This window comes from Anser cygnoides, chromosome 1, assembly GCF_040182565.1.
Source record: "Anser cygnoides isolate HZ-2024a breed goose chromosome 1, Taihu_goose_T2T_genome, whole genome shotgun sequence".
Classification (NCBI taxonomy): Eukaryota; Metazoa; Chordata; class Aves; order Anseriformes; family Anatidae; genus Anser; species Anser cygnoides.
The window spans coordinates 118607602-118627773 of record NC_089873.1 but is presented as its reverse complement, the minus strand read 5'-3'; the positions used below and the strand labels follow the sequence as shown (position 1 = coordinate 118627773).

At 43.1% G+C, this 20172-nt stretch overlaps 1 protein-coding gene across 1 annotated transcript; it reads left to right on the top strand.

Moving 5' to 3' along the window:
• The first annotated feature begins 908 nt into the window (after window positions 1–908).
• On the top strand, window positions 909–14520 carry ICOSLG (inducible T cell costimulator ligand). Its single transcript, XM_013181290.3, has 7 exons — window positions 909–937; window positions 3790–3830; window positions 5624–5986; window positions 6526–6810; window positions 8343–8519; window positions 9664–9699; window positions 11973–14520. The coding sequence occupies exons 1-7, from the start codon at window positions 924–926 to the stop codon at window positions 11981–11983; spliced, it is 927 nt and encodes a 308-aa protein (XP_013036744.1). The 5' UTR covers window positions 909–923; the 3' UTR covers window positions 11984–14520.
• Window positions 14521–20172: the final 5652 nt, after the last annotated feature.

Below are 20172 nucleotides of genomic sequence, written 5' to 3'. Positions count from 1 at the left end.
GACATCCCATCAGGATATGTTTCAGTGAAAGACATAAATCGGCTGCTGCCACCATGTTCTGTATCAACTGTAATTCTTACCTTCCTTTACGTTTGAGCCTACCCACCCAGGGCCAGGTTACTGATTTGCAGCCTATCAGCCATACACAGATAGGCTGAAGCAATGCTGGCTTAGGCACCTGAAGCCGAGAGTCCTTCTTCTTGACCCTGGCTGGCAACACAAATAGCATTTAGACCTACGGGCCTTGCACAGTCCTGGAGTTTCCGCAGCAAAATACTTGGTATACCCAGGCTGACCAAGAAACCAAGACCAAGTTAAGGTGGCAATCCTTTTTCAGTGTCTATTTGTGCAGCTTTGCGTGTTGTCGCGTTGGTGGAGGAGTCCCAGCCGGCGGGGGTGCCTGATGCCAAACCCGGCCGCCCATCGGGAGCCAGAAGCGAAACTGCTGGCAAGTGGGAACCACGGCTTTGAAACGCCCGACTCCTGCTACAAGTCCCCTTATCGACACGCTTTTATAGCAGCTTTTATCTTCTACACCGCTGCGCACCCCATCAAGCCCTGCTCGGGGCTGTTGACTAATCACGCAGTAATAAACCTAATCTCTTCTGAAACGCGTTTCGAAACCCGATTTCGGTGGCAGAGCCCAGCCGGGTGGGCACAACCCCCGTCGCCCCTCGCCTCGTAGCCTCGACCGGCCGACGGCTGCCCGGCTGCGGTGCCAGCCCCGAGGCGACGGTGAGGGGCGCCCAGCAGCAGCCTCCCCCCGCGGGGCGCGGCCCCGGCCGAGCACTGCAGGCGGAAATCCCCAGCGGGAGGGGACGTGGGAGGGAAAGGGGAATGGCCTAAAGCCGGCCAGCAGCGGGCTCAACTCGGCTCGGCTCGGCTCGGCACAGCACGGCTCGGCTCGGCACGGCGCGGCTGCGATGGAACCGCGGGGGTGAGCGGAGGGGCCCCGGGGTGGGAGGCATTGCGGGGCAGCGGTCGGGGGGGATTTGCTCCCCTTCCCCGGGCAGCATGCTGTGCCGGGGGTGGGCTGGGGAAACGGGGGCAGGCTGGGGACCTCGGGGTCCCGCAGCACGGGTGGCGCCGGGCTCCGCTGCCAGGACGTGACCTGGGTCGGTGGTGGCAAAGCCCTCCCTGCGCGGGGCCGGCTGGCCCTTTTAGGAACATTTTTGCTCCTTGAAGGGGTTGTGGGGAGCAGTCGAGCTTGCGTTGCCCAAGTTGGTGCTGTCTTGAAGCGGGTGTCGGGAAAGCCGGGCTCCAAGCCGCCGCCTGGGGCACCTGCTGATGGATGCGAGAGGAGCTGTGCTGCTGCCAGGCTGGGCATGAAGCGAGTCTGTGGGGCAAAAGCCCTAAAGTTATTGCTGCAAGCGTCGGGGCGTCTTTTGTCCAGCTAGTTTGTGCCAGAACGGCAACATCCCTTGGGTCTGAAATAAGCAGTGCATGAAAAAGTTGAGGTGGTAGTAAGAATAATCTCACTGAGCAAGAATGTATGAAAGAGGAAGTGCAACTTTCTCCCGTTTCACATGACATCAAAAAAGAAAAATAGAAGGGGAAGGTGTGGGAAAGAATTGAAATAAAAAAAAAAAAAAAAGCTTTAAAAACTTTTTAAAACTTTTTTTTAACTTTTTAAACTTTTTAAAGTTTTTTTTTTTTTTAAATGGAAATTAATGCAATTACACCTGGGGTTAGTGGAATTCACTGACAGTGTGATGAACACATGATCAGAGCGTACATATGGGACAAAAGAGAGGTTTCTCTGCAGGCAAGAGCGTTTCTCCCCTTTTCTATTAGGAGCTCAGCATTAAAGCTTCTCCTTGGGACGGTTGGACTGAGGCAGCCCCCGGATTATCACAGCTGCTAACTGCTAGTCGGAGGATGAGCGTCTATAGATCTGTCCAATCTTGACTGTGACATAATCTATTAAAATAACAAATCAAGACCTGCTTTGTTTACATACATCAAATAATCAGCGCTGACTGACTAGATGAAAGTTCATTGGCATCAGCAAATGCCTTGCCTGGGAAATTCCCTGCAGAGTCCCCTAAAGAGTAGTCAATTGTTCTCTATTTCATTCAAATGACTTACTATATCAATAGTTTCTAATTTAGGCAGGAAAGAGCGAAACAAACACAATCACGGGATTAAGATTCCATTCAGGTGAACTTTTCAAGGCAGACATCCACGAGCCTGGCACAAAAATATACAAATCTTCCTGCACAGAATACAAACACTGCCGAACTACAATATAAAACCCCACGCACCAAAAGTGGCTGCCACAAAAAGGAGCAGAACTGCCTCCTTGGGGTATTTAGGTGTGATTACTTTAGAGCTGACTGCAGATTTGCTAAAATAAGTGTTAGAATAGTAATGTTGCACACTAAACATCCGCTTAAACATTTTTAATCTCAAGTATGAAACCACTTCACAGGACACAAAAAGGAAAAGAAACGTTTTTTTTTTTTTTCCTAATGTAAAACTAACTTCCCTAAACTCTGCCCATCTCATTCTCTGGATGTGGGGCTTCAAGAGTAGGTTGATCTTTGTATCCGAACACCCTCTGCTTTCTCCATGGGTAGCCAGATATATTTGGGCAGGCCATAATTTTCCTAGGGGCAGGGGTGAGTGAGAGACCCTTCTCCCCAGTAGAGGAGACTCAATTTGGGCCCTGGCAGTTCGTGGGAGCAGAGCTGGGAAGGAGCGATGCTCCTGTGTGGGAGACTCTGGGGCTCACTCCTGGTGGGCATGGGGTGCTGGGGGCTCTCCCCCTCGCTCCCAACCCTTGGCTCAGTGTTGGACCTGGCTGAGGGCTGAGAGGAGGCCACCAGTGTGGGCTCACACTCCAGCATAAGCTCCAGCTCGCAAAAGCGAGTTGGGGAAACTGGAGATGAGCAGGTGTCCTGCTGCCCATCGGCTCGGGTTTGCAACCTGGGGCAACATCAAGGTGGGAAAACAGGCACACAGCTCCATCCCCAGACCTTTCCAGTGTCTTCCTTCCCACAGAAGTCTGGAGAGCACAACTTGTAGCCAGGCATGGTCACTGAAGGGCTATTTTAAATTAACTTTTGGGAAAGTTCTGCACATTTATCTTTCTCAAAGCCCTGTGGGATGAGAGTTAAATCACTTGTGCTTTACAGATAAACTAGGTTTTCCTATAGCAACCATCATTTGTAATTCCCTTGGGAAACCCTCTCGTTGATTTGCCCCTTTGGAGTAATAAAACGTGCCAAATTCTTTCCAACAAAACCTTCGGACAACTCTATGCTATCACACATTTCCTGTTTATGTGTTTTACTGAGCTCACAAATGGTGAGCAGCACAGTCAGCTGCTTGTCGTCCTTCAACAAAACAAAATTGTGACTCGTTTATTACCAGCACAACAGTGGGATGCAGGGCTTGACCTGTACCTAAGCCCATGCAGCTGCTCGCCTTCCCAGTGATCACAGTACCAGGCAGGGACTGAAGGACCTCAGGTCCATAGCTTGGTTTTAGCAAGAAAGATGGGCACAACACCGGTGTCAGGTCTGCTGCTCTGATTCCAATATTAGTGCGTTTTGCTTCTATTCGTGGCCTTGACCACCCACCCACAATTAGGTTATTTGAACAAGAAGTTTTGCAGCTGTCAAAAATGCAAATGCTTAATGGGAATTTGCATAATTGCCACTAGTACTTAATTTATCTACTTCTGCTACTATACTGAAACAATCAATATTATGTTTATCACTTATGTAAACAATCGAGAAGCTAACATCTGTTGTATAACATCTTTGTTTGCTTTTTTTTTTTTAGCTGTGGATTTCTGTTACTGTCCCTTCATATTCTGAGAGCTGGTAAGTTGAGAACACTTCAATTAAATGAAGCTGCCCTCCTTAAAAGCGTTTGGCAAATGAGCAGATTAGTCATAATATGTGCAATATAAGCATCTGCATGTTTTCAGCAAGACTCTTGAGAATTCCTCAGTGTGAAATGTTCTTGTGACATGCATCAGGAAATGAAATTAAAAATCAATTTCTATGAGTTTCCATACAGAGACTAGCAAAGCATCATATGGATGCTCTTGTCCAGATTGCTCTGCTTGCTTCACAGACATCCCCCTGTACTTATCTCTGAGTGCCAGCAAGAGGCCATAGAAGTGGTTGTTGGTAGACAGATCTAACATGCTTGCATAAAGTCAGTACTCACAATATGGCTAGGATTATACATTGCTGTATCTCAGTGCCCAATATTAGTAAGTCTCTTACTACAGTTCCAAAAATCCATTTCAGAACAAAGATAAGGTTAAAGGACATCACCTGGTGATATTTAAATATTTTTAGAGTCAGCTCTCCTCCATTCTTGCTTAATGACTTAGAAGAACCTCAACAAAGTCATCAAGGAAACCCCTGGTGCCAAAATCAGGACAAACTGTACAAGATTCAGTCCCAGTTGATGCTGGCTGGCCTGTCCTAAAGAAGACCAGTGAAGGAGGTGCCCCCAGGCAATGCTTTCTACAGCATCACTTTTCCTGCTGCTACAAGGGGTTTCCCCAAGCCTGAGCTGCATCATTCCTGTTGCAGCTCAACCTTGTTGCTTCTTGTTGCACCCAGCGGAGGACAAGGGCCTGGAGATCAGATACAACCTTCCTCCCTGCAAGCAGTGAGCTCACTTCAGTGGTGTTTTTAAACCAGAGTGCCCAACTCAGACTTGTGGGTGAGCTCCTTCGGAGTTCAGTGCATCAACACAAAGTCGTATCGCCCTTTACCTGACATGCTGTCATCTCCCACCACACCACTCTCTGATCTACACTTCTAAACCTTCGCTGCCAACATCTTTCTTTCCCTAGTTCACTCCCCAGCATGATTCTTTCTCTCATCCAGCACCATGCCTCACCCTCCGTTACCCAGTCCAGTATTTACACATACTGCTCTGGGCTCAGCAACCAGTATCAATGGGGGGTTTCCAGATGCTGTGGTGGAGGAGAGGTGAAAGGCTTCCTCTCTCCTCCTTGGAGGTCAGGAAAAGTGCTCTGAAAGCCAGATAGTGTGCTGGTCTATATCAGCTGGTTCTCAGAGGCTGTACATGTCTAATAGATGTGTCACTATCTGTATCTGGGCATGCTAGTTTCCCAGCTGAGTATATTTGTTGAGAGGGTTACACCCTTGGTAATAATAAAAGGTTATTGCTATGACATGCCCACTTTGAGACACACTGGGTTTTTTTACCCACGTTTTTAATTACTTTGGTCTCAAAATAATGGAAGCACTCTTTCTTGTCAGGGTTTTCAGTCTTCGTGATTTCTCTTCGGCATTTTTCTTATTTAAAAAAAAAAAAAAAAAGTGATTATTAATGCGTTAGGACTTGAATATGTGTCTGCAGTCAGTCCCAGTCAGTTTAGTCTGTCTGTCCTCCAGCCAAGGGGCAGGGAACACTTAGACTGGTTGGTCCTCAGAAAGAAATAATCAGGAGGCTTGGTATTGTAAAAGGTCCCTTTGGAAAGTACACAGAGAGACAGACAGAGAATTACGTGCTGACAAAAAGGAGCAAGTCAGGACGTAAGAATGACCATGAAGTGAGCATGCTCTCCTGCCTGTTATAAATACTAATACTAACTCCCTTTGTTCTCCCTCTCTTTTTATCTTTGTAGTTACTGCACTGGAGGAGAAGATTGTTATCAGTAAACTTGGAGATAATGCTACACTGAGTTGCATTTATCCAGGAAAAGAATTCAGCTTAAATAATCTACGGGTATACTGGCAAATAGACGATGTTCAAGAGCAGTGTTCAGTAGTACATGCTCTGATCTCCGGTCAAGACAACGAAAGTGAACAATGTATTCACTTTAAAAACAGGACTCAGTTATTGTGGGACAGACTGGGAGATGGCGATTTTTCTCTGCTACTACTAAATGTCAGCCAGAGCGATGAGCGCAAGTACAAATGTGTAGTGCTGCAGACAAACGAATATACCAAAGTAGTTCACCAGGCACAAGTGGTTCTCAGCTTAGCAGGTAAGAACTTTTACCACTTGCATGTATTTGCCCAAAATCTATCTCCGTTTTTTCCAGTTAGTGCCATTTCAATACTGTATGTAAATATACCCTTAAGTTAGAAACCTTCTTCAGTACTTTGTTGAAATGAAATCTGCTTAGTTTAAATGCTACAGATGGGGAATCTAAAACTGGGAGAGCAGCTGTAACAACTGTTTATCCAGCGCTGGGCTTTTTTTTCAACTTGACTTTCATTAATATGGAAAGGTTTTCATTAACATGAAATGAAATTAATGAATATTTCAATGATATGTTCTTGCACATGACTGGGTGACAGCAGCTTAAGTTGCTCTCTTCCTTTGGGTTTGGCTTCAGCTTTCTGCCCTGCCAGCAGTTCTTTCAGATCTTTGGCTTATGAACCAAGCCTGCATATGTTTTCTTTTCAAGTTGTGAGAGTCTTGTGAAACCCAGAACTTCTGCTTCAGAATCCATGTCAAAGTTCTGTCTTTTCAATACGTTTCAAAATCTTGACAACCATTTCTTTTTCTCTTTCTCTCCAGCTAGTTACAGCCAACCAATACTCAGTGGACCAGTAAGAAACAGTAACAGCGCTGGAGAAGAAGTGACTTTCAGCTGTAGTTCTGACAATGGGTACCCAGAACCAAATGTTTACTGGATAAATAGAACGGACAACAGGCGCTTGCTTCCATCAGAGTTAAACATCACCCTCCACGTCGATGGCACTTACAGTGTTCTTAGCACACTGAAGGTTAAAGCAACTTCTGATATGCAAATAGAGTGCTTCATAGAAAATAAAAGACTGCAGGAAAATATATCAGCCAACTGTAAGTTCCTTCACGGTACATCTTCATGTTTTCTAGGTAGCAGATAGAGCCACACTGGTTGATATATCTGTAGTAGCTCTATCATGCTCTAATGAGGGGCATACAAAAAATTCAGTGGTTCTAAAAAAAAGTGCTGAGAAAGCTCAGTTTTTTTCTCAAGCTAGGTCTGCTTTGCCATGGAATTAATGCTTACTTCTGACTTCATCCACATTGCCAAACACCCCATCAAGCGCATTGTGACAACAGCACCGAGCAGCTATTGCTCCCAAGGCAGTCACTAGGCTCTACCCTTGGGTTCCTTGCAAACATGACCGCTTGAGGTGAAGTTATTTTTCAAGTGGTGCCATGCAGTAGATGTGCCCCATGGCTTTGCATCACTCATATTTTCCTTGTGCTCTGTCTGGTTTTGAAGTTCTGTTTTCAGTCCACAAATCTCAGCTTAAATCAGCGCACTACTTAAAGTAGGCCTGTAGCAAACAGGTAGTATTAGCCCAATAGAACAACTCTCCTAATATCACAAGTGTAATAAGATGTTTACTGCTGATATAAGTGACCAACAGCAAGAGCAAATATTTAGTCTCTCCGCTCTTCACAAAACTGGAAAGCTATTAGCAAAGAAAAGCCGTAAGAAGTTACATCTGTAGTACCAATAGTAAATGTCACAGTCCCTAACCTGCTGTGGAGAGAAGCTGTCTGGCATGGGCCTGCTTCCTTCCCAGGTTTCTGCATCTGCTGCGAGGAGGCTTGGTCATTTGCATAACTGTTGGTGGATATCTGCAGTTAGTTTACCTGAACAAGTAATTGCATATTCTGGATTTAACAAGACTGATCCCTCAAACATAGCTGAGCAATATAGATTATGCAGTTTCCACGAACAAAAATCGTGTGCATGAGCAAAAATTGAACAATAGAGTGTTTACATGGTAGCATACCCTTGCTGTCATCTCAAATTAAAGGAAAACTAAGTAGCCTTGTCATTAGTTTTTTATTGACATCATCATATTGTATTCTGGGGAAAAAAAAACTTTATCTTATTAGTTTTTGTTTGTTTCTAAAGGCACTATCACACTTGAAAGAGTAAGAGATGTGATTTGAAACTCTTAAGTTTTCAGCAGTCAAGTTAGTCATGAATTCTCACTGAGAGAGAGAGATTTTCACCCAGTTTTACGATACTACCAGACTTGTATTATAGATTCTATATAGTTTTATCTCCCACTGAGTCTAGATACAAGCTCAAATATGCAGTCTCCCAGGTGGCAGGAAAGAAGAAAGAAAATGAAGAAGGATCCATGTGTGTAGTATGATGATAGAGAGGAATAAACTGGCACTGTGTGATTATATTAACAAGTCATGTAAGCTAGAAACATGCCTTGCTCAGAAAAAATACCACCATAATCACAGTGATATGAATAGCATAAATATTTAGTCCCTCAGAATTTTTATTTATTTACATAAAGTGTGGTCAAATAATTGCCTGGTATGAAGTGTGCAAATTTATACCTTATTACATCTTTTTTTCTATTTTTTTCTAGACACACAGGAGAAGCAAAAGAATGGTTCTAATACAGAAAGTCACAAAGACCTGGAAAAAAGCGGACGAGGTGCTCAAGCAGCTGGCATCATTTCTATTGTCATTCTGATAGCTCTTCTAGCTGTGTTAATCTGCTGGCTGTGGAAACATCGGTCCTCCAAACTAGTGTCATACACAGGTAATGAGGACCTTCATTTGTGTGACCAAATCTGAAGGGTTATTTTTCATTTGCCAAAATATGCAATGTTATCCAGTGCATTGCTGGAAGGAAATAAATTCCCTGCATACAACAGCAGGTAATCATACTGTTACGAAATACCTGGGGTGCCCTGGGGAGGACATATAGTGCCCCAGGGCATGTTACTGCACATGATTTTCTGCTAATGCACCTGAACCTTACAGGAATTAACTGCTGGATATAGGAGTAGCTCAGACTTTGTGCCAGCTCAGGCCATAGTTTCTCAGCTGCAATTCCTGCAGGCTGCTTCTGGACAGGTGGAGGGGATGCTCCTCCATGGAACAGGACTGGGGTCAGTAACTGGTTCTGCTTAGCCCAATCCCAAGCAAAACCAGGATAAATCTGTCCAGAAGGCTTTAGAGTCACTGACTGGGCAACTGATGATTCAAGATCCCAATGGGAATTTCCTAAGTAGTTTCCTACATGTTAGCTGTAAAGCACTGCTATAGCTGATGGCTGCAAGTTCTCACTGTCACTTCATGTTATACGTGCGTACACTTGTATTTCTACATTTGCCCTTATGTAGGACTCTTAATGTTCAGCAAGACAGAAAAAAGGTAGCTCTGTAAGATGTCTTGTGAACCAGACTGAGTCTGCTGATGTACATGAGTACTTAGTGTAAGCCACTTTAGAGGTATATGAGAGCTAACATCTAAGAAAAGGGAGTGGGGCAGCCACGCTTTTCACAGGCAAGAACAAGGTACACTTTCAAACCATGCCCTCTTCTTCCTGGCTAGCAAGTACAGTTGCTCCAGAGAAGACCTGGAGAAAGTGAGGTAATGATCTTGCCCAGACTCCGTAACAGTTGGCAGGGGCCATGTTCTTTCTTTAGGAACAACCCAAGAGGGGCACTCTGTCCCAAGACATGGAGCAGTGCTGTTGCTTTAAGCACAAAATATATCCTTGCTAAAACAGTGACCTAGATTGTAAGCAAATAGAGTATGGACCCCATTTTGCTGTCCAAAGAGAATTTAGAAGATTGAACCCTACAGCATTGGTGGATGTTGCATAATATTAATCCCGTTAGTGTAAAGACTTTGGTTATCTATGCTCCACACTTAAAATGCTATATTTATTTCAACAGATGTCCAACCAAATGAAGACAACAGAAAACTCAACTGTAAGTATTAAAAATATATTATTGTATTTGTCTCAAAAACTACTTAACTTTTCAGTACAATAGCTTCAGTACTCATGTTCACCATGAAGTCTTTGGGTTAGATTTACTGGATGTTATAAACACTTGATGTTGATGAACCTCAGCCTGTACATACCCAATTAAAAAAGAAAAAAAAAAGTACTCTCATTTCCAAGCAAAAAACAAAAATAAAAGTTTAGACTTTCAACATTTTTATAAGCAAGACTGCAATATTGCAGGCCAGCTGGTTTAGCAATTTATCTATCATTTATAGTGGAGTGAAAAAAAGAGGACAAAAAATCCAGGACCTTTGGAAAAACAAGCTCAGCACAGGGCACTTGTGAAAGTACATAGAGGATGAAATACCTGCCTATTTTATGTTTCATTTGGTAGTTCTACTGAGGCAAATGACTGTTATCTGACTAGCTGTCTTTGCGGAACAGACAGAAAATACTGTGATTCTACCACAGCTTGTAGTAGTTAAAGCAATAGAAAGCATAGTCTGCTTTAGGAGATGCTGTGAATGAACCCAACTGATAATATCAAGCAGAAGCAAAACAACCCTTAAAAATGCCTAGAACTTTTGTGTCATAAAAACTGGATTAATGGTCAGTTGTTTTCCAGACCCGTCATGCAACTGCAATCTGACCCACAACAGTTCTGTTTGCTAAACAACAACAGATATTACACTGTTTTCTGTAGAGGATAATGTAGAAAGAAGAATAGATTTTGTCCTTCAGATAAGGAAGTATTTTCTTTTTTTTTTTCCTATGAGTTCCATTAACATAATGCTAGCAATTTATTAAATGTCAACTTTTCCCTTGCCTTACTTATACCAGGCCCTGTGTGATCAGATCTCTGGACTTATCCCCTAAGTAGAAAAACCTCTGTGACATAAATAAGAGTAAATATTTATTTTATATTGAAGGCCACTATAGCAGAACTTGTTTATTAAAAACAAAACAAAGACACTTGCCTTCCAGACACTATGTTTTCCCTTGCACGTCTACACCATTTGCAGAAGAGGCGGTGAGACAGCAGCATTGGTGGTTCACTGCTGTCAGAAACTGACCTACTTCTGAGGGCTGTTGTCTGCCAACAGAGCCATGGGAGACACGGAAGGCAGTACAGTCCTAATTTCTTTGGGTGACCCAGTTTAAGGGTAAGAGCCCAAAACCAGAGAAATTAAAAAGATTTAGGGAATGTGATCACTGATGCAAGATTGGCTGTGTTTGTTTAGACTGGAAAAGGCAAGGCCATGCAGGGACACAATAACAACCCTCTTTGGAGAGTCCTTATAGAAGATGGGACAAGTTATTTATTGTACTAACCCCACGGACACAACACTTAAGGCACAAGAGGCATAAAAAGGGGAGATTTAAACTGCATGTTAGGAAAGCAACTCTTCTACGGGTCATAGTAGTTCAGCACCAAGGCTCAGGGAGTCTGTGCAGGCTGTCAAGTCTCCATCAGTCCAGACTCATTGCTGGCCTGTTTTCTTCCAACAAAAGAAGAAAAGGGTATCTGTCAGAAATGGTCTCAAAATAGCTGGTGCTACCATGGGGCAAGAAGATGGGTTCTTCGGGAAATTCTAGCTTGATTGAGTGATTAATGGAGATTTTCAAGTGAGTTGTGTGTTGGTCAGGGAGTGAAGTACTGCAGAGGTTGCACCCACAGGGAAGCTCTGCCGTGACATTCTGCTTTTCAGCATTGATGTAAATAAGTTTGTACTTCGAGTGGTTTGACTTTATGAAGATCAGATTGTTTTGGGGGTTGGAATCCCAAATACTACAAAAACAGGAAGAACCTACTGAGACTAGCTTTGCTGTTACAAAGAAAAAAAGAAAAAGAAAAGGAAACTGGGAGAAGGAAGGATGCAAAGAAGAATAACTTCACCTCAGCAGTGTTAGTCTCTCCAGATGCCCATTGCAGTTGGTGGGGCAGGATGCTTCCACTGAGAAGAAATGTGGAACCGGAGCTAATGATGCTTTTATAAATTGCTCTCTGGAAGGATTCCTCCACTGCCTGTAGAGGAGCCTCAGGGAGATGGTTTCCCTTGACCACAAGTGGCTTTGTGCATCTCTTTCTCTGAAGTAGCTTAAAAGAAACCAAAGGTGCCACTGACGTACCTTAGAACTTTGCAGCTCGATCGATCCATTGGTTACAAAGGATAAAACAACTCTAGGATGTGATTATTTCAGTGTGTTTTTTTTTTTTCCTATTCTTTTTCTAAAAATGTCACTTTGTTTTCACAGCACCTGTCTAAAGAGGATTTGGGCATCACCCTCTATCTCAGCAGCAACACTGCTTGTAATACAAGTGGCATATTTCTGCAGTGTGCGAAGATTGATGGCAAAAAGCTTCTCCAACAATGAGAAAGCAAAATCTGTTGGATTTCTGTTCCAACCAGCCGTTGTGTCTCCACACCAGCTAACCACTTTGGACAGTCCTCTGTGATGGTCTGTCAGCATTTTGAGCTCCTGAACTGGGGAAAGCAGTAAGCCTAGGACTTAGGTACTCTGTGCCAGAGCACTGACAGCTGACGAGCGCCCAGTCTGTTGTCATCATCGTTGAGGAATTTGTTACAAGGAAAAGCAACTGTGTTTCAGGAGCATGGGAAGTTCTCTCTTCCCATGGAGCTTCCTTCTCCTTAACCTAACGATGACTACTGAATGTGAAGAGAGGCAGCTAAAAATGAAAGAAAAATAAAACTGAAGGACTTTCTGCAAATGGAAATTGTGACTTTTTCCACCTTTCACTCTTTACAATACATCCTTTCATTGTTTGATTTCACCAGATGCATGTTATTGTGTACAGAAATAGCTATAGCATTTTGACCAAGTCCTACCAAAATGTGCATTACTATGACAGGGTAAATGTATATGAATGTATTAACAGAAGGAAAGCTCCTTTAAATGCACTTGATATTAAAATTTTATTCTTTACCAAATATTTCACCGAAAAGGGGACTTCCACTTTTGACAGAAGCTGTTGCTTGCGGTGTGAAAGAACGGTCTGTGGAAATCAGAATGGTTAAAAATAGTGCTCTCCACTATGTTAATGTCAGGTTACCTGGACATAACCCTTTCTGGATGGAACAAAATCTATGGTCAACCTCTGTTCAGTTCAGCTGGTCTTTATTTAAGACCAGCAGCTTCCAGGGAGTTTTTTTAAACTGAATTTTTCCATACCTGTCCTTGTTTCTCATCCCTCCACCAAAGAAAAAGGAGTGCAGACTGTATCACTGAACATGTCCATGAACATTCTTGATTTATCAACGGCTAAAGCAAGTGAAAGGGAAAGAAAGCCAAGAATTGCATTTCCTTTTGCCAGCACCTGTGCGTCACTGGTTCAGCATTGATTCAGCCAGGAGTGAAATGGATGAAAATAGCAATGCAACTTTGTAGATTTTGAAAGAGGAGGGAATCTACATTAGTTCTTGTTTGGGTGGGGCGCTTCTTGCCAGCTTGTTGGGGCAGGTGCTGGTGATGATTTTAAAACTGAGTCCTGGCTTCTCCTGCACTGGTTGCTAGACTAAAATTCTACCATTTTTATGAGTAAGTCACAGCCTTGTTTGTCCTAGCTCTGCATAGAGAAGTCCCTCCAGTGTAAACCGTGAGTTAGGATGTTATTTTTGTATTAAGATCAGCTTTCAAATCTGAGTGAAGTAAAGATAAATTTTGTTGTCTTATTATCCCATCACACAAAATCCCAAGATATTTGGCAGTAATTCCATTATCTTTTGTTGAAACAATTCCCCCACGTAGGCTCAGGGTTTGGTAACTGCATACCACCAGTGTGTCAGTATTTGGTGGGAGTCTCACAGGCTCAGCCTCTATGGCATTTAAGGGAAGGGTCAGTTTAGCTCTCATTTGATGCAATCCAGGCTTATTCGCCAATTTAAATAGGATAAAGAAGGTAAAGAAAAGCCAAGCTACAACTGAGTAATTAAGATGCTATTTAGATTGCAAGTAGCTGTGTACAGAAATGTTTTTAAATATGTTTTCTCTGTTAATGTTAAAAAAAATGTATTGTGTATTTGCTAACTTTGAATGTCTGTGAAACTACTCTGTTTTATTTATTAATTCCATTTTTGTTCTGTGTTATCTTCCAATCTACAAGTGTAACATATGCCATCAATTACGGCATTCAGCTCACAGTATTTGTCAGATAAAGTAACTTACAACATCTCAGTAATCTTAAGTGTCAGCTTTTTCTCATCTCCTCCCTTTTCCATTAATCTATTAGATATCCACTGAGTCCATATCTAGCCTTCAGTGAACCCTAAATGGAATTTGCCTGAAGAAAGAATGCAAGCTTGCAGACACCTTAAAAATGTGACCATCGCCTACGCTGATGTTAAGGGTAGCCATTTCCTAGCGGTTCAGTGAGATGTTTCCTCACTCTTTATCATATGAAGTTGTTTTGTGCAGCCTCTTTAGTGCTGTTAGAACTGACAGAAGCCTTTTCTAAAAATAGGTTTCCTTTTTATATTCTGCCTGTGCAGGAAGCTGTAGCTGTTCAGAGATATAAGTGACCCCTGTATGTTATTGAGCTAATTAGACCAGAAGGGGTTCTTATTTCTGGATTACTTCATGTTGCATAGTGAACACATCTAAATGCAACAACTTGCTCTTGCAAAATCTGTGCTTTCAATTGGTTTAGGTTTCCAGCTAGTTCTGGAGGCGAGTAAATCCTAGATGACAGTTGTTTGTTACCATTCAAAGAACTTGGAAATTCTGTAGTAACAGTTTTTTTCATCACATACTATGTTTATGTTTTAAATAAAATCTGTTAATTCTCCTTAATGTCTGACTAAGTCTATCAGCGTGTAAAGACAAGTCACTCCAAACTGTTGCCCCAGCTAAAGTGAGTTTTACTGTCAGCCGCATTCTTCTTGGTGTATAAGTGCTCCTTTCCAAAGCCCTCAGATGAGGAGGGACTGATGCAACACAGAGGCTTGACAAGCTTTGCTCTGTGCCTTGAACAAACAAAATGAAAGATATGTGGTAGCCCAAAAGTAGTATAAAGCTTAGGCGGACACATCTTTTTCTTGCCCACCTCAACAACGCCCTAGCAGAGCAAAGGTACAACAAACACTCCCTCCTCCAGAACCAAAACCATTTTACTGCACTCACGCAGGTCAGTGTTGCCCTTGGTCACCAGCATCACTCTGTTTCCCTTTGTTAAAGGTATCAGCATACATGAACTGCATGTCTCAGGCAACATAAACACCTTGCACAGGAAAGCACCGCTTGGTGCAGTGTTGTGGGAAGGCTCTGAGAAATGGACTTTCACAGAAAAGTGAAAGGCTCTCATTGTGGGATGGCTGGTAAACCACAGGTGGAAAGCCCCAATAGAAAACATGTGTTGCTACTTAGTGGTCTGAATCCATCCTTCCTGTAGTCAAATTTATTATTTAAATCTTTTCACCTGTGAGAGCTGAAAACTCAAAAACACTTTCCCTTTTTCCACTTCAACAACTCTGACTCCAACCACTTTTCTCAGTAGCTGCTTGCACTACATCAAAGAAACTTTAGTACAAAATGCTTTTTCAAATTGCAAAGTTGATCCTTTTCATATATGTGGCAAATACATATAAAAGTTCACGTTACTCCCACAAGGGTAATCTCTAGCATCCCCCTCTTTTCCAGGTAAAAGAAAAAGTTCTCTAAAGTATTACTGAGTTCAGCTCAACTTCAGAGGGAGAGGAACTCCCCCCGACTCAACACACACAGATTAGATATGTTAGGCCCCTGGCAACTCTCCTCTCAACATGTGATCTGGCATTAGGACCTTCACCACATCCATTGGGTCATTCAGGATAAAATCATTGTAAACTGGTGCCCATCACAGAATTATAAAAGTCACTTCACATGCTCCATCTTCTCTACATCTAGCAGCCCGGGAAAGTGCAGACTATGAACCAGCAACCTCTTTCTCATTCATCTTTCAAGAGATAATCATATGACAAAACATTGATTTGTACAAATGCTATCTAACACAAGTAAAATGCTTTCAACACTTTGTGTGTTAATGGCACCACTAATAAGCATAAGCAGTGTACCAGAACCAATGCCCCATGCTGCAAAACACAATTCCCCAGGAGCTACTCATGACCTCACCATTAATCACAGAATGAAGTACTTTGTTAGGAAAGAGCCTTAGCTTCTCTTTTTAGCCCTCCCTAGAAAATTCCTGCATAAAGATACATACTCTTTTATCAACAGAGACTTACACTGACCTTACAACTTGCCCAAAATAGTTCCTAATAGTTTATTAATAAAACACTGATTTGCTTTCCAGTCATTTCAAGAAGTGCTGTTTGAGGCCTTTTCGTAATTGGAAAACTAGGACATGGAAGTCGTGTCCCCTGTGTCATATATATGGCTGAGACATCCAGCACGCGGAGACATTTTTCTGTCCTCCTCTCACTTACTGGACCGGAAAGTCTACTTCCTTGCAACATTCATCCCTGTAGACATCATAAATCAACAAAACCCATTTGCTACTTTGAATAGGACTGCTCATAAATTGCCAGTCTACACTTTCATGTGTATTGCATAAAAAAAATAAAAATTAAAAAAATAAATTGCCTGTAACAAAGTTGTAAAGAGAAAGAAGATGAAAGGAAGTCTTTCATTAGAGACCGGAAAACCTTTAAGGACATGTCAGTAAGAAGTGACGCTAATGCAGCCACAAGACGAACTGAGGGTGAGTGCTAAAATTTCCTTCTGCCAGGAGATCTGTTCTACCACAGACAGCTTGTACATGAACCCTTTCACAAGGCTGAGTTTGTAGTTTTGAAACAAAATCATGGCTGCTTGCACAAACTGCTTTTCCACTGCATCATGCTGGCAATTGTATTCCTCTTGATTCACCTCTTTATTGGTCAAACTTAGCATTATAGTTTTACCCAACTTATTTCAGTCACAGTAACTACAAGGAGGTGAAGGAGCAGAGGCAAAAAGTGTCTGAATTATCTCCAAAGCACTGTTGCTCCCTTTATAACACAAGGCAAATACAAAGCACCTTTATCACTTTATTGGAAATCTTATTAGACAGTCAGCTCAGATCAGTATGATGAAATGCCTATGACATTAGGGCTCTGTGTCAGTGAAGTACTAGAAGTTCCATCATAAACATAGACTTTTAAAGGTATTTCTTTAGTTATCCACATGTATGCTGATATCTCTGTATCTGGCACTATCTGCAGCACAGGGGGTTGCTCTCTAAGTTGTCATATGTTGTTGAATGCTCTCATCAGAATAATGAGGAAAATCCAGCCCTGCGGTGGTTCCTGATCTACCAAACCACTCAACACAGGTGGCCAGAAAATGACAGTCCCTTCTGGAGACATTTATTGACCATTTCTGCATGGTGTGAGGCCCAAAGTCAGCGCCCCACGAAGGTCTCCTGGCATCAGCTCAGGCAAAGAGCATGCCCAGGAACTGAGGGACTGGAGGAGCAGGACAGCTGTCTGTGGAGACACGCAAGTCTCCAGAGGTCTTCCTGACCAGGGTGACCCATGGTGCCAGGCCCTTGCTACATCCTCAGGAGACAGGAGCCCCATCAAGAGTTATATAAAGTCAGGGCACAGCTCAGCTCTGAGGAATAAGTGTCCCCAAGCAGGAAAAAGCAGAATGATAAATGAAAAAATAAATAAATAAAAATGCAAATCTGTTTTAACTTCAGGGCTTTGTTTGTTTGTTTTAAGCTTTTGGTTTTGGGGGTTGCATTTGTCAAGCCTACCATGAGAGCTGCCTATCAAGGTGTTGCTCACAGAACAGCTTTATCCAGCTGAGAGTAGGAAGAAGAAGAAAGAGAAGTAAAAAAATAATAAAAAAAAATATTTTAATCTACTCCAGCCCAGTGAAACTTCACCAGTTCCCTGGATGTGAAATTCTGTGTGGGAATTTTTATTATTGTATTTTTTTTTAAATACAAACAGAGCTTAAAGTGAGCTCTTATTAACAAGCATATCCTCTTGACTGGCTGGAATCATTAACCACAAAAACCACAAGGCATGTACACAGCGAGCCAGTGCTTTTTGCAAGCATTTTTGGCAAAGCAGAGACTACTGACAGGCTTCATACAATGTGTTTTAACTTCACTTTTGAGCAATTCCTATCACGTCATAGCATATCTGGATGGAAAATTATTTCTAAACAAACAAAGTCAAACAAACAGTTCCTCAGAAAAAGAAATTTTGGCAAAAGAAAAGGTTGTCGACCAACAAGCCCTGTGGTCATATTACTATGTCAGCAGGCCTTCAGAGCCTTGGGAAAGAAGGGTAGGTAGTCCATGTGTCACATACTTCCCCTGGTAAGACCCAGTTTTTGCATTAAAAACTGCCTGTCCTGAGGGTGATAGGTACACAAGCCAGAGCAGCCCTGTGGGATCCCAGGCACAGAGCCATGCACCACCTGCATGGTTTTCAGATGCCTTTGGGGTGGAATTGGAGGGAAGGATTTTTGTTTGAGTCTGCATGCAACACTGCTCCACACAGCCAGCATGAGACCACTGAGATCGTGCACCCAGACAGACACCAGGCAAGAATTTTGCTGTGTATCCGAAAACAGACCAGGGCTTAGGGTCTGTGAAGACCTTCTGTGAAGGTCTAACTTTAGGCAACATGTAAGAGGGCTCAGCTTTACTGTGTTTTACAAATACAGTCTTAGTCATTGTGTACCCAGACGCTGGGATGGGATAGAACACTCAGCCTGTAGACAAGTAACTATATAACATATCTCTTGGCTGGAAATTCCATGAAAGCAGTCAGTGCAATTGCACAAAGGTAGGTGCAATGGAGCAACATACCAAATGAAGGTCAGCAAGATGGATGAGAAAGGATATGGCTCCTGCAACAAACACTTATCCTTGTCTGAGTGGCAGAACTGACACAGACAGAATGCAAAGACTATCCCAATGTCACTGCTTTGTTCAGACTTCTTACTTTTCAGGGAGGAAATATCTGTATCTTATTCCCACCTCACACCTCTTCCCTAGAACAAGTCAAAGCTGGTGTTGCTGTTCATTGCCAAGACCACACATTCTTATTCTGTCCCTTTTGGGATGCTGCTCTCTGTGTGTTGGCAGAATGCCAACAGATTAAGTAAACAGGCAGTTATCAGAGCCTGCCTGAACTTTCACACTAAGAAAAAAATTGTGCTTCCTCTCTTGAAACGTAGCTAAAATGGACAGCACTCCTAGACAAAGGCCAGGGCGAGCTCTGGACAAGTATTACTTTAGACTTCCCCAGTCACAAAGTCTCTGCTCACCCTGCTCTCTGTCTGGGTCACAGTCACAGAGAGGATGCTGGGCTATAAGAGCCTTTGGACACATGCAGCACAGCAGCTGCTGCTCAAGCAAGCAATTTCCCCACTACTAGACCAATTTCTGATAGGTCAAGGGTAGAGGACTGCACATAACATCTGCAAAATTGGCCCTTCAATTGCTGTTAATATTTACAGAGTATAGCCTTCTAGTAACAAAAAGCCTTCTGCAAAGATCAAGAACTGATGGAGCTGCAGCACTATATTCTGCAAAGCTCAAGTTTCTCTGAGATCAGAAACCAGAGCTCCTTTGCCCCAGGGGCTGGGGCACTCTATGGAGAAGAGGAGCACTCCCATCATGGACACCTGTGTGTGAGATCAGTAGTTGCACTGAGCAAGGAGCAAAGTCAGACCATTTTGTCTCACCACACGCTAACGGTTCAGTCAACCCAGGGAGGCATCTCCACTCTAGAGAAGGCGTGAACCAAGCTGTCAGAGGGATCAAAGGAGAAAAACATGTGTGCGCCTTAAGAAAAGTACCATGACTCATGTCACCCTGCCTAGCACAAATAGAAGCAAGGCTGGGGAGCACTCAAGCCACTGTGGCTGTCAGCAGTTGCGTAATTCAAGGGTGCGATGCAAGTCCTAGGGTCCAGGTGCAGTCACAGACCATCAAGTATGGCAGAAAAAAAGATGTAAGAAGAAAGCAGAGCTGACATGTTCCTGGAAAGCAGCCTAAGACCTGAACAATAGGAATGCCCCAGGGAGTTCCTCTTCCATGGTAAAAGTGTCAAACCGAACACATGCACACTACAGACCCAATAACAGAGTCAATAGGAAGAGTGTCACGTGCGGAGGGTTGTGTTCTTGTGTGCAACCATTTTGTTGCTTGTGTTTAGAAATGTATGTTTTGGGTTGGGAAAACTCGCACAAGACACCACATGGCATGCCTAGTGTTGCATAAACCAAGTAGTAGGGGGGGTTGCTGTTGGATCTCATGGTTTCTCTGTCATGTCTGAGTGAAAGACCCACTCCTCCAATTAGCAATGATCTAACTGCTCATAAGGACTGAAGACGGCATTAACGTGACTACGCTGAATCTCCAAAGTACATTTCTCTCTCCTCTGATGGAGAGCACAGCATAGGCACTCAACGCTTGGCTTATACAGTTAGAAGGGCC